General features: G+C 40.5%; 1 protein-coding gene across 1 annotated transcript in view; it reads right to left on the bottom strand.

The window, feature by feature from the left end:
• DNAH11 (dynein axonemal heavy chain 11) overlaps nt 1-7,353 on the bottom strand; it is a 351,912-nt gene extending 344,559 nt beyond the window's left edge. Inside the window, 2 exon segments of the mRNA XM_045495056.1 lie at nt 5,116-5,259; nt 6,745-7,353. Of these exon segments, the coding sequence (XP_045351012.1) occupies nt 5,116-5,259; nt 6,745-7,107 (507 nt within the window). The 5' untranslated portion in view covers nt 7,108-7,353.
• Between the last annotated feature and the right edge of the window lie 7,787 nt (nt 7,354-15,140).

The following is a 15,140-nucleotide window of genomic DNA, read 5'->3' as shown; positions in this document are numbered from 1 at the left end:
GAGTGTCCTCTTCACGGGTCCAAAACAATTCAAATGGAAAGAGAGAGAGATCATATGCCAAATGCTTCTCTAAAGAAATACCTTGAAGCTTCAGTGTTTGGTCTCTTATAACAACAGGATATCAGCCCTTAATTGACCTTCATTCATGTAACAAGTCCGGAGCTCCTACTACGTGTCAGGCAACGTCTTGGGTGTTTGGGCCACAACAGGGAGCAAAACAAAGATTCAAAGCTGGGACTAGGGTTAGGCAAGTGAGGCATTCACACAGGAAATAGAATCTAAAAGCCACCAAAAAACTCAGTAATCAAGACGAATAATTTTTTAAGATACTTTTTAAATCAAAGTTAATGCAACAAAAATGATGAATTATCACTATTTTTAAATAAAGGCAACATCAGTATTACGGGCTTATTTTTGCTTCAGGCTCCAATATGATATAGTACAGTACTGTTAGTGATCGACTGTTTATTTAAATGTTGACTTTTTCATTTTGATTTATTAATGTTTATCTATTTCTTGAGAGAGACAGTGTGGGGGCGGGGAGGGGCAGAGAAAGAGAGAGAGACAGACACCAAATCCAAAGCAGGCTCCAGGCTCTGAGCTGTCAGCACAGACCCCAATGGAGGACTAGAACCTGTGAGATCATGACCTGAGCCAAAGTCTGAGACTTAACCGACTTAGCAACCCAGGCACCCCTCATTTTATTTATTTATTTTTTAAATACTGCATTGAAAGGAGGGCAGTTGTTGGGATGAGCACTGGGTGCTATACGTAAGCAATGAACCACGGGAATCTACCCCGAAAACCAAGAGCACACTTTACGCCCTATATGTTCACCAATTTGACAATAAATTACATTAAATAAAAAACCATGAACTCATATAAATATTATGTACATCTCAATTTAAAAAAATAAAATAAATACTGCATTAAAATTTCATCCTGATTATTGAGGGTTTTTTTTTTGTTGTTGTTTTGTTTTGTTTTTGCTCCCTTTGCCTCCCTATAAATTTGCTCTTGAAGTGGATGCCTCATTTGCTGACCCTAGTCCCTACCCTCCTCAAGGGTGATTTTAATAAAAGATATATGAGTAAAAAGACTTGAAGGACATTAAGGGGTTAGCTGAGTGAATTCTGGGGGAGGTAAAGAAATAGGGGCAAAAGTGTACCTGAGACAATTAAGGATCAGCAAGGAGGTCACGAGTTAGCAAGTGAGAAGAGTTTAAAGAGGTCACAGGGAGGTCAGGTCACAGATTCTGGACTAGGGATTTCATCCTTTAATACGCCTAAGAACCAATGATGATCCTGCCTCAGTAGCTCTGAAGACGACCCTGAGATTCTACAGTTGTACCAAGTTTTTAGGTAAGGCTGATAGCTGTGATCCACAGAGAACACAGAACATGCAAAGTCTAGACTACTAAAAGCACTTGGGCCCTTATTCAGAGTAAAACAGGAGCAGAGAAGTTACATGTTCTGACTCATGCTTCAACAGAATCCCTTTAGCTGCTATGTTGGGAATACATTCTAGATGGGAACCACACAAAAGCATAGAGATTAGTTAAGAGATGAAAGCATGGGAATGCAAACTGGTGCAGCCACTCTGGAAAAAGGTATGGCGGCTTCTCAAAAATTAAAAATAGAACTACCCTATGATCCAGTAATCACGCTACTAGATATTTACCCAGTAACTACAAAAATACTAATTAAAAGGCATACATGTACCCCTATGTTTATGACAGCATTATTAACAACAGCCAAATTATGGAAGCAGCCCATTGACAGATGAATGGATAAGGAAGATTTGGTATATACATAAAATGGAATCTTATTTTTCCATAGAAAAGAATGAAATCTTGCCACTTGTAATGACATGGATGGATCCAGAGAGTATAATGCTAAACAAATTAAGTCAGAGAAAGAAAAATACCATATTTCACTCAAGCGAAATTTAAGAAACAAATCAAATGAGTGAAGAAAAAAAAAAAAAAAAGGAGAGGGAGATGAACCAAGAATCAGACTCTTAACTACAGAGAACAAACTAATGGTTACAGGAAGGGAGGTGGGTAGGAGGATGGGTAAAATAGGCAATGGAGATTAAGGAGTGCACTTTTCATGATGAACATGAATTCATCATGATCTTGGTGTGGATTTGTGTGTGATGTATAGAATTTGTTGAATCACTCTATTGTATACCTGAAACTATATAACACTGTATGTTAATTCCTATATAATGTAACAAAATGAAATGAAATAATAACATTTAAAAAAAAAGAGAGAGAGAGAGAGAGATGAAAGCAGTAGCACAGGTGAGAGACAATGGTGAACCAGCCCAGAGTGGTAGCAGGAGAGGGGAGTATGGAGGCTGATTCTCAGTGTATTTTGAAAGTAGAACTTGCATGATTTCCTTTTGTTAAATATTATTTTAATCCAAGTTAGTTAACATATAGTGTAGTATTGGTTTCAGGAGAATTTAGTGATTCCTCACTGACCGATGACACACAGTGTTCATCCCAACAAATGCCCTCCTTAAAGCCCATCACCCATTTAGCACATTACCCTACCCAACACCCTCTAGCAACCCTCAGTTTCTCTATAGTTAAGAAACTTTTATGGTTTGCCCCCCTCTCTTTTTCTTATTTTTCCTTCCCTTCCCCTATGTTCAACTATTTGGTTTCTTTAATTCCATCAATGAGTTAAATCATATGATATTTATCTTTCTGACTTTTTTGTTTAGCATAATACATTCTAGTTGCATCCATGTTGTTGCAAATGGCAAGATTTCATTCTTTTTGATCACCAAGTAATATTCCATTGTACATATATATATATATATATATATATATATATATATATGCCACATCTTCTTTATCCATTTGTCAGTTGATGGACATGTGGGCTCTTTCCATACTTTGCCCATTGTCGATAGCACTGCTAGAAACATTGGGAAGCAAGTGCCCTTTCAAATCAGCACACCTATACCCTTTGGATAAATACCCAGTAGTGCAATTTCTGGGTCATAGGGTAGGTCTATTTTTAATTTTTTGAGGAACCTCCATATTGTTTTCCAGAGTGGCCACACCAGTTTGCATTCCCACCAGCAGGAACTTGCATGATTTCCTGCCAGAACAGATACAACATGTGACACAAAAGAGTTAGGGCTGTCTCAGTAATTTTCTGGCTTGAGCAACTGGAAGGAAGGCGTTCACGCCACTATTGGGGAGATAGCCACAAGTAATGCAGTGGAGGCTGGGGAAGGTCAGTTCAACTTTGGACAGGTTTGGGATGTTTATTAAAATGCAAGTGTGAATTTCAGGAAAACAAATGGATCTCCAAGTTTGAAATTCAGGAAAAAGTTCTTGGCTAGAGAGAGAAGTTTGGGAGTGCCTTGCACATCATCATAAGCCACTGTTAATCAGCCAATCTTGCGAGCTCCACTGGATACAAAGCAAAGACAATCCTTATAAAAATGTTTTCAACCCAATCATCTATAGCCAGGCCTTAGGGCCTTCTTCATACCAAATGTAAGTCTTGTCCAAAAGTAAACCCAAGTAACTTCCTAAGTGTGATCTCATTTTTTTTGTTCCCAATACTCAGATCTTCAAGCATAATTACATGAATCTTCTAAACCACTTAAACTCTGAGCTTCTGGATGGCTCATACCTACAATAAATGTACTTGTGGACAGCTTACTCTCTTTCATTTCATCTTTCTCAGAGTGGAATGCAGACCCTGGTATGGAGATAAATCCACACCAAGATCAGAGGAACTTGCAAGAGTTGTGTATCTTCTGTCTGTCACCAGACAGACAGTAATGTAAGAATTCAAACAAAGAGTACATCCTTGCCCTTCCAAGCCCCAGCTGATGGCAGTCTAGTTTCAAATGACCAAGAGTCATTCCCATTTCATGTGAAATGCTTTCATCAGGTTCAGTTCGGTAAAAATTTCTTGAGCTCCTGCTACAGACCAAAAAGTGTCCCAGGTAAAGATAGAAAACTCTATCGGTGTGTCCCTGAAATCATCTAAAACCGAGTAATTTCAACAGGAGGAGAGGGAAACAGAGGTAAGGTGGTGAAGTCGGGAGTTAGAAACTTTGGCTAGTCCAAAGACAGCGAAAGAGACTCAGGAAGTAGAAGTGGCGTGCAACAGAGAGACTGGCAAATCGTTAGTAATAAATATTCTGGGAATCATTCCTACCTTAAGCACTGGCCTTGGCAGAAATGCACTGATTACAGAGATCTGATTTACTTCTATCTAACCCAGGGGCTCTCAAAGTTTGGGGCACATTAGAATTGGGATTTTAACCATTGTAACCACCTGGCTCCCACCCCATTCTGATTTAATTGGTATTAAGGTTGACCAGGGTACAGGCAGGTTAGATAGTTCCCCAGGTGATTCTAATGTTCAGCAAAGTTTGAGAATCACTGCTCTAATCCTACAGAACCTGGTCCTTTGGTACGTCTTTCCTCAAAGACATACCATCAACAAACAGAATCGTATGAGATCAGATATTGTAGAAGATTGGCCCCACCCCAGACCTACTGGAGCAGCCTGACTTTAATAAAATCCCCAGGATCCCACATTAAATCCCATTAAAAAAAAAAAAAAAAAAAAACACATTAAAAAAAATCCCACCAAGGTACTTTTATCACAAGTATCAATAACCTGGGTTTAGACAGCATTTCTCTGATTTAAGGGGACAGAAAGAAGAATTTTAAAGCAACCACTTCAAAAATTTCGTTTCTATTATCTTTCCACATTATCTGACCTGAGGGTCACAGAAACTAACAGAAATCTGAAAAACTTATGATACACGCTTCCAAAGTCTAAGTTTGTCTCTATTCAACGTGAAATTTAAAACCTATAGCTAATTACAAGAGCCTATTCAAGCTTCTTTTTACTTCCCATATTTATAAACAAAGAGAAAAAGGATAATCCTACAGATTACCATCTGTTGAATATTATCAGTATCCTCTCATTCAGAAACAGTTAACCACGTTGCATCCACCTAAAGAGATTATTGGCTTCTACATTCTTTTTTTTAACCAGAGTTTTTCTGAATAATTCCAAGTGCCATAGAGATAAATTAAAGATTCAAATATTAAGGACAGACTAGTACCTCATCTAGGAAAGCAGTTACATGTCCGAAAGATGAGGCGGTTAACTCTCCAAATAAAACCGTTTGAGAAAAATCATTTACTCCAATGTTTTCAGTAATCTTCTTGGCAATATAAACAAGTTTATGTTTTGCATCTCTTGGAATCTGAAACAAGAGCAAAATAATTAGTCCAAGTTCACAGCGTAGTTTCCATACTAACACATAGGATTTGCTCTAACTTGTAGCTAGATTGCTAAAAAAGGAATAAAACCTGGCATCTTGCCTACCTTTATAAATAAGGTAGTTCCACAGCTCTTTGCCCTACCTTCTGCAAACTGTATAGTTTTGTTCTTTTATAATGCTAATTCCATAGCATTATTGGTATGTAAATATCACCTTTAAAGGGGCTTGTCAATTACCCAAGATCATTATATACCCTAACATCTCCTTATTAAAAAACAAATATAAGGAGAATTTAGCATTTTTCTATCTTAGGAAAGGTCATTCCTTTTTATAACCTTTTTTTTGTTGTTTGGAAATAAACCAAAGTGAAAGGAAGTTCAGGCACAAGAGGTTGCTTTGTAAATCTATCCTCAAAATGTTGAATGAAGATATTTTAACATTTCCACAAGTACTGAGCTATTTCTTCAGATATGATGATTATTTAACTTAAGTAATCCTAGACTTAAGTATCCTATCTCCTTGTTTGACAAAATTTTTAAGTAGTTATAATTGGGAAAAGAGCAAAACAAAAAAATTCAGATCTCAAAACCCTAAGGCAAACTCCTGTTACTCTTTCTCTGGGATCCTATTTCCCAACTATTAAAGTGACACACAGCGTTGATAAACACTTCACACATACAACACATTACACTGAGGCACTGTAAACACTAAAGACTTGATTTTGGCTCAGGTCATGAACCCAGGGTGGCAGATCCAACCGCGCATCTGCTCCATGCTGAGTGTGGAACCTGCTTAAGACTCTGTCCCGCTCCCTCTGACCCTGCTCATGCTCTCTCTGAAATAAATAAAAATAAAAATAAATGCTGAATACAAATGCTGTATTTATAAGTGATACCTTAACCTCCAACTACAAAGTCTAAAAAAAAAAAAAAAAAAAAAGGAAGGAAGGAAGAAAGAAAAGATGGAAGGAAAGAAAGGACTGCCCCCCTTCTCCCTCCAGGGCTGGTAAACACCATGTGTGCGCCGAGTGCCAGAGCACTCCTTTTTTAAAGACTAAATATTTTTCCTAGGATTAAATGTGACAGACTTAGCATATGAAAAATTATTCAGGCTCTGCTAAAACATTTTTTAAAGACAGGACCCCAGATTGGCCCAAGAGCGATTGAAAACAGAAGTTATCTGGCACAGAGAACCCACCTTGTTCCCAAAGCCTAGGCAGTTGAAAAAGTGTAGTGTAGCTTTTCCTGCTTTATCTGGATTGGGCAAACTAACCTTCTAGAAAACTAATCCACAGTTGCTTAACTGCAGAGTGGGCGCACGTGGGTGATTTTGCAAACTCCAAGGCAAGGGCTCCCAAAGAAAGTTTCTTAAAGCGCCTAAGTGCATGCCCCAAGGGAACCCAAGGACGCGACTGGCCTGTCCCCGTACTGGCAGCCTGACAGGGTCCCTTAGCCTGTCGCCCCTTACCTCCCGGGCGACTGCGAGTTGTCCCGCGGCGGCGACGCTGAAGACAAGGCACGCGGGACTGGGGTTCTCCAGGAACTCTCCCAGGACCTGCCGGTTTTCCTCGCTCTCCAAATGCTGGCTCCATTTCTCCGCTGAGAGCCCTAGCATCAGCTCCAGGCGGCCGCCGAGAAAGCGCACCCGCGCGTCTCGGGCGAAACTCCGAGCTCTCCTGGCCGCCGCCTCCTCTTCCTCCTCCTCCTCTTCTTCCTCCTCCTCCACCCCTTCCTCCTCCAGCTCCTTCATGCCCACCACCTCCAGGCCAGCGCCCGGAGTTAGGCGAAGGGCTGCGTCTTCTGGAAACCCGAACACCTCCGGGGCTGCCATCACGCACGTCCAAGAGAATGCTGGGTCGGTCGGCTCCACACGCTCGCGTCCCTGCCCAGCCTGGGGTGGGCGAGCACACTTCTCCCCACACGCGCCGCGGCAGACGCCCACCTCCTCCGGCGACTGCAAGCAGCGTGGCCGCTGGCCCACACCTGCTGCTACTTGGCTGCGGGCGTGGCACGCACTGCTAGTCCCACCGGCTGAGGCTCCGACCCAAGCAGAGCTGCGCGTCCAGTTTCCCGGGAGACGGCGTCCCCGCCCCAGTCAGCTGTGGGCGGGGTCAGCGCCAGGCTGAGGCCTTCCGGCTCAGGGCTCCTCCCATTGGGGCGGCTCTGGAGGGCGTGTCCTCCTCGTGTCTCAGCCGCTGAGTGGGTGGCTTCTTCTGCCCAACGACACCTTGTCCTACTGGACGTTCCGTGGGTTCCCAGGGAGCGAGAGTAACAGCCCATCACTGATTAATAGAGTTTATGCAGTGCTGTCTTGTGCCGAGCTCCGCGCTAAATCCTTAGCCTTATTTCATACAATCCCTAGAAAGTCAGGGCTTCGACTGCTCAGTTTGTCTTACGAGCAAGGGAACCAAGTCACAAAGTGGCTGCGCGACAAGGAGAAAGTGGAATCGGCATTCAGACCTAGCGCTGAGGGCTTTTATTCACCTTACTGCAGGTTGTCTGAGTAGTACCAGAAAAGAGCTAACCCGGCAGTGCGACTTCTCTGGTTGTGGAAATAAAGATCTAGGTATTCGAAGCCCTGATTCTGATCCTCACCTGCTACTTAATAGAATGTTAATATGCCCAATAAGAGAATGGATAGCGCTCTTTGTGCATTGCAAAGCAGTACTAGAATTATCGAATTATCGTGCAATCCAAAAGTAAACAAAAGATCATGGGAGAAAAGTTCCAGATTAAAAACAGTCCCCATGATATTGCAATGGAAATTCAATATGGCATATTGACATCTGTTGAGTCTATTAAAGAAACTTGGATTACTGAAGTAGCCAGAATTTTGTGGGAGGAGTCCTTGAACTAAAACTTTTTTTAATGGGTCCGCTTTAATTGTTCATTTCAAAACAAAAACTTCAACCCCCATTCCTTTCATGGGAGCTATGGAGGAGTGTTGCCCTCAATCCATTATAATAACTAATTATTGAGGGAGCCCTTATAGCTCAGTCAGTTGACCTTGGGATTCTTGATTTCCAGTAAGTCATGATCCCAGGTGGTAGGATCAAGCCTCCAGTGGGCTCTGAGTGTGGAGCCTACTTGAGATTCTCTCTCCTCTCTCCCTCTGCTGCCTCCTCCCCCCCGCCCCCCTCACGAACTAGCTCTTTCAAAACAGACCAAAAAAAACCCTCATTTTGATAAATAGGTGTTTCTAGCAAGATTTAGAGATTCAATTCTCTTTTTGGAATTTAGTCTGATAACCCTCTGTAAGCTTTTCTAGTAACATAATCAGATTCCTGAATTAGCATACGCTCCTGGAAAGCCTTTATAATGACTTTAAGCCATTAAGGGTGCTATGTATGGGCCACAGCAATCCTTGATCCTCCAAAAGCAGTCTGGGAATCACTGCAAACACCTTACAATGGACTTAAAAAAAAAAACTTTTAAAAAATGTTTTTATATATTTTTGAGAGAGAGAGAGAGACAGCATGAGGAGGGGAGGGGTAAAGAGACACAGAATCTGAAGCAGGCTCCAGGCTCTGAGCTGTCAGCACAGAGCCGGACGCGGGGATCAAACTCATGGACTGTGAGATCATGACCTGAGCTGAAGTCGGACGCCCAACCTACTGAACCACCCAGGCACCCCTACAATGGACTTTTTAGTCTCTCCTGTCACCCCTGTATTCCAGCTTTGCATCCCCCCTCAGAAGAGAAACAAACATGCCGTAAATAAGAGATGACTTAACTTGAAAGTGAAAAACCACTTTCAGACTCTGAAGAAAAAAAAAAAAAAAAACCTAGATGATAGTGTTAGTATTAAGGTACAATTTTCAAAAAGTTAAATCTATAACTCAAAATACAGAATGAAGGCATGTCAAAGATTTATTCAACCCATTATTGAGGAAACCAACAAAATGGTGACACTGGTTCCACAGGGAATTAGAGAAAAAGATTTCTAGTCAGTGGTGAAAGACTGTTGGAATAAAATTACTAGGTTAGATACAATACTTCCTAATGTCCTCCAGGACACTATAATGTTAACTTTTGTTTGAGTTTTTTTTTTAATAATTCCATTTCAGAAATTAATTTACATCTCTAATGAACAAAAATCTATAAATAAAAATAGAACCTTATAGAGGTTAGGTCTGTAACCAGTAGCAAATAATGATTCAAGGGAGGGACATTCCTTGTAGATAATTAAGTAATCTTTTGGTGGACCAGTTAAATGATGTTCCAGTGTGACACTGAAAAGACATGCTGCCTTTCCTTTACCTTAGGTAATTCCCAAGTTTGGAATAAATTTTCTTATTAATAGCTAACATATATCAAGTACTAACCAATCAAGGGCTATGTACTGTGCTGAGTTCATTTATCTGCTCTGCAAATATTTATTGAATGCCAAGTAAGTGCCAAGCACTGTTCCAGGGGCTGAGGATACAATAGACTGAGTTCTTGCTCTCATATTACTGGTGTAAACCAGATGTATATTGGCTACACGAGAGCTATACCAACTGGGTGCACTTTCCACTCCTACCACTACTGAGTATGGGACTCTGACCAGCTACTTACCTTCTCAGTTTCCTCATCTACAATAGGAATAATAAAATGACAGATTTGATGATTTTTCAGTAAATATTCCCTCTCCCTCATCGTTCTGCTCCTTTGAAGTTGTATTTGACCATATGACTTGCTTTGGTCAATGGGATGTTAGCAGGCATGACACAAAGGCTTGAAATGTGTTTGCATGGTGGGGCTTGCCCTCTTGTGCCCCTGCCATTGTCATGATCAGCACATCCCCAGCTAGCTCTCTGATACAAGGAACCAACCTGGACCCAACTTGAGCTCAGAGGTAAGTCCAGCTAAGCCTGGTCTAGATCAATCTACTCTCAATCAACCTACAGATACAAAAATAATAATAAATGATTATTGTTTTAAACCACATAATTGTGGTAGGTTCGGGATTCAGCAATAGTAGCATGGCAATAGTCAATCAGAGGGTTGTTGTGAGAATTAAATTAACTCAGTTTACATACATGGAAAGTATAAACACTTGGGTCAGTGCCTTGTACACTTAAGCATTACAAGGAGTTTATCATTAGTTAGGGAGTAGAAAACATGAGAAACTAAACAAGCAAAGGTGTAGTATGTTTACTATGTCACATAATGATAGGTTCTAAGAAGAAAAGCAAAGGAGGGTAAAAAGTGGGGGAGGACAATGCTAATTAGTATCAGTGTTCAAGAAAACCTCAGTTTTGAGCAGAAATCTAAGTGAGGAAGTGAGCCACGGATTCTGGGAGAAGACTATTCCATGCAGAGCAAAGAGCACATAGATCCATAGAGATGATGCTTGGTGTTTGGACAAACAGCAGGGCCAGCAAGAAGGAAAATAGTAGGAGAAGGGGAGAAAGAAGAAACATGCGACCAAATCTTGTAGGGCTACGGTAATGCCTGGGTTATTCTTAAAGCGAGATGGTGTGGTAGAAACCGCTAACTGTCCCCAGTGTGCACTCACCCTTTATCCCTTCAGGTAATAGGACACTTACCCCATTCCAAGTTTTGATGGAACTCATGGTCACCCAACTGGAAATTTCATTTCCTAGTTACTCTTGTAACTAATGGAAAGTGAAGGTAATGAGGTACAACTTTTGTGTCATGTTCTTAAAAAGAATCTGCCAACCCTCCATTTCTTCTGTCTTCCCAGCTTGCTCGCTAATATGTGGACATGGTATGCTGAGTCATGTTCAATCACGCAAATAATCATTAAGCATATGAAAAGATGGTCAACCTCCCTCACAAAAGAAAAATATAAATTCAAACTATAGTACAATACTATTGTCTTACTTGCTAGCTTTAAGATTGACATATTCTTGGTATAACTAGGGAAACAGGCACTCACATCACTGCTGGGCATTCAAACTGATACGATCCCAGAGAGTTAGTTAATTTCTAGAAAAATTACATGTGCATTTGCCCTTTGACGCAGCAATCTCTCTTCTAGGAATCTATACACAAAGCTGGTTATCACAACACTATTTATAAGAAGAAAAGCTAGAAGCAACTTATATGCCCAGGAGTAGAAGACTGGTTCAATAAACTACAGAGCATCCAAGCAATGGAGTAATATGCAGCTACAAAAAGGAATGAGGATACCTCTATATGCATTAGTGGAATGATTTCCAAAATACATTTTCAAGTGCAAAATGAAAGGGAGAGAAAAATCTATATATTTTGCTGCCATTCATCTGTAAAAACAGAGATACCCTTGCACCTGTACCCTTGCACCACCCCCCTCCACACACACAGTATTTGTTTATTTTTTGAGAGAGACAGAGAGCATGAGCAGGGGAGGAGCAGAGAGAGAGGGAGACAGAGCATCCAAAGCGGGCTTTATGCTGAGAACAGAAAGCCCCAATGCAGGACTCAAACTCACAAACCGTGAGATCATGACCTGAGCTGAAGTCGGACACTTAACCGACTGAGCCACCCAGGCACCCCATATTTATGGGAAAATATAATTACCATAATGGAAGAATAAGCCAAAAATGTTTAAAATTATTTACACATGAGAAAGGGTAGAGAAAACAGGGACAGAAGCTAGACTTCTGAAAATATACATCATTTTCCATAGTTGATAGGAATCATGTAAATATTTTACATAATCAAAAAATGAGTTTAAATTTAAAAAAACCTCTAAAAATAAAAAACAAAATGAACCAAATGAATTTATCTGTATATTGAGTTAATTGGCATAGCCATAGAGAGAGGAACTATTTTAAGTGATTTTAAAACAGTAATTAGATAGTGTATCCCTAAAAAGATAAAACCTAAGAACAAAATGAAACACACAAAATAAAATAAAAAGGATGTAAAAAAATAATTTTAAATTGTTTTCAGTAAGTATGTTTCCAGTAATTGTGTGGGTAATATTATTATAAAAATGACTATGCATTATGAGAATAAAGCTATCATGGATTGGATTCTTAGATAACTAGACTCTAAGGCTCTTTGGGGGATTTGCATGCGGATCATTTATTATGGAGTGTGCTTTAAATGAAAAAAAAAAAAAAATACTTATAAGGGAATAGAAGAGCCAGACTGGGCAGAAGAAGAAGTTGAGTTGTCAGGAAGTTGCAAGAGAAGATTTGGTTGATCCCATGAGGAGCTCTTAAACCGTGATAGCCCTTTACGGATGTCCCAAATTGAGGCAAGAGAACCACAACTTTGTAGCCCCATATTTCACCAGGAGAAGTGGTATAACCTTGGCCAAGGAAGCATCCTCTGACTGAGGCAATTTCTGGGGAAAGACTTAGCATGAGGCTTCAACAGGCAATATTTCCAGCAGATGAGTGAATGAGTTCCTTGTTCCTGAGGGGAAAGATCTGGGCAGCACCCACTACAAAAGCAAATGAATGATTATGCTGGTGTCCTTGGAAACCAGGAATTTGGGCAGAGTGAGAAAGAATAATTGACAGAAGACAGACGAGGTTAAGTAAAAACCCTTTAGACTTGATTTTAAAATTAAAGTTTTAACATATAGTCATGATCTCCTGTTTTTTATAAACTATCCGTCACCTAGTTTTGCTCACTGAAGAGTCTGAAACAAGAAGTAACCCTTTGCCATGAGCATCCCTAGTGCTTAGACATTGGTCTCTAAATACCATTTTCTACTCATAGAAACAAGGAAACTTTGAGAAATGGCTGTTTCTAGCTGTGGGACAGAAAAAGCACAAGTTGGTTTTGGGACATGCTGTAATAGCAGAAAGCAAGGAAGCTATCAAATACTTATGAGAGTGTGACAGAATTTTTCAGAAGCCAACTTGAAGAGGCTTCCACTACCTTAAATTTGAGCTCCAGTGAAAATAAAAACTACAACAGCTTGAAATGTTTCAAGTATGCGGCAGTCCACGAATATGTGATGGAATACGCTTCCGGCTTCTGCTTATGATATAGAAATTTAAGAAGAACTTCCCTCCCACCCTTATGACAACAGTGACAAAATATGTAGAGAAATCTGCAAAAATCACAACGTTGCTTGAACTCATCAGAGACCTAAGATTGCAGGGCGATGAACTACACTGAAGAGATGGGGCATGAGTACTTGATGACCTAGAGGTGATACCTCTAGAATACAGAGACTGTTGGGGCCACAGATGTGAGGAGGATCTGTACCCACTCACAGGCTCTTTTCCATGGACATGGCAGAATTCTCACTAAAACAGTTTGGTGAGAGCCCTGAGATAACATCCTTGCAGCTCAGGCCTGGGGAAGGGAAGCAAGACCCCATTTCACCCCATCTCTCCTGTCTCATCTGTGCTAGTTTCCACCAGTATCCCTCATCCTCCAAAGAAAATCATATCATCATATATAAAGGTACCAAATCAACACACTATACATCTAAAACTCACACGTCATATGTCAATTACATTTCCATTTTTATATACAAATAAATACCCTCCCTGACCCCCACAATTAATTACTTAATTAATTGATTATTCAACACTCCTTCTATCCAAAAGATGTAGCCTAATTCCCCTCTCCTTGAAGCTAAGACTGCATTTAGTGACTCTTGCATTGAATAGAGTATGGCAGAAAGATTGAATGGTGAGGCAGACGTTGAAAAATACTTTCTGGCAAATCAGCTCCACCCTAAACACAAACTAACATTACAGGAATTTGAAGCTTGGGGTGTCCTAAGCATAATCAGAGCAACATTAAACCTCAAGCCAGGTCAATTACACACACCATAACAGAGCTGAAGAATGCTTATGATAAATTCATCAGTAGACTCGACACATCTGAGCAAAGAATCAGTGAACTTGAAGATAGGTCAATAGGAATTACCCAAAATGAAACACAAAGCAAAAAAGGAGTATAAAAAGGATGACAGGACATCCAAATGCTGTGGTACATTATCAAACATGTAGTTGGGATCTCGGAAAGAGAGAGAGAATGAGGCCAAATAAATATTTCTTAAATAAATGGCTGAGACACGGGGCGCCTGGGTGGCTCAGTCGGTTAAGCGTCTGACTTCAGCTCGGGTCATGATCTCGTGGTCTGTGAGTTCAAGCCCCACGTCGGGCTCTGTGCTGACAGCTCAGAGCCTGGGGCCTGTTTCAAATTCTGTGTCTCCCTCTCTCTCTGCCCCTCCCCTGCTCATGCTCTGTCTCTCTCTGTCCAAAATAAATAAAAATATTAAAAAAAAAAATGGCTGAGACTTAATTTTTCAACATTAATGAACAATGCTAAGCATAGTTCTAAAAAACTCAAAGGGCAGCAAGCAAGATACATACCAAACAAAGTAAAACGAAGCACAATAAACAAAACCCTACATACACACCTAGGCATATCCTACTCAAAATGTTTTAAACAGAAGACAAAGAGAAAAATCTCAGAAGCAACCAGGTTGCGGGGGGCGGGGGGAGGTGGTGGTGGTGTGGGGAACCAAGTGGCATAAAGGAAAGAAGCACAACAGATTTCCTTTCAAGCCATAGGATAGTGGAGTGACATCTATGGGAGAAAAAAGGGTTAAACCAGAATTCTATAGCCAGCAACAATATCTTACTAATTGAAGAAAAAAATTAAAAAAAAACGTTCTCAGATCAACAAAAACCGAGAGAATTCATCGTCTGCAGACCTGCATTATAGGAAGGAGGCAGAACAAGATAGAGGAAACCTGGTTTTCAGGACAAATTGTTGGAGCAGTGCTGGAGCAGTAGAGCAGTACTGTCCTCAAAGCTTTGAACTTGTACATAAAAAACAGAAATAACCATTTTTTTTTTTTTTTACTGTGTTTTGGGCCTCTGTGTTGAAGCGTTTTAGTCTATATTCTAATGTGTGCAGATGGGAGCCAACAAGGGTTCTTTAAGGAAAAGAGTG

This window comes from Leopardus geoffroyi, chromosome A2 (assembly GCF_018350155.1).
Source record: "Leopardus geoffroyi isolate Oge1 chromosome A2, O.geoffroyi_Oge1_pat1.0, whole genome shotgun sequence".
Lineage (NCBI taxonomy): Eukaryota > Metazoa > Chordata > Mammalia > Carnivora > Felidae > Leopardus > Leopardus geoffroyi.
This window is presented reverse-complemented; position numbering and strand designations above follow the sequence as displayed.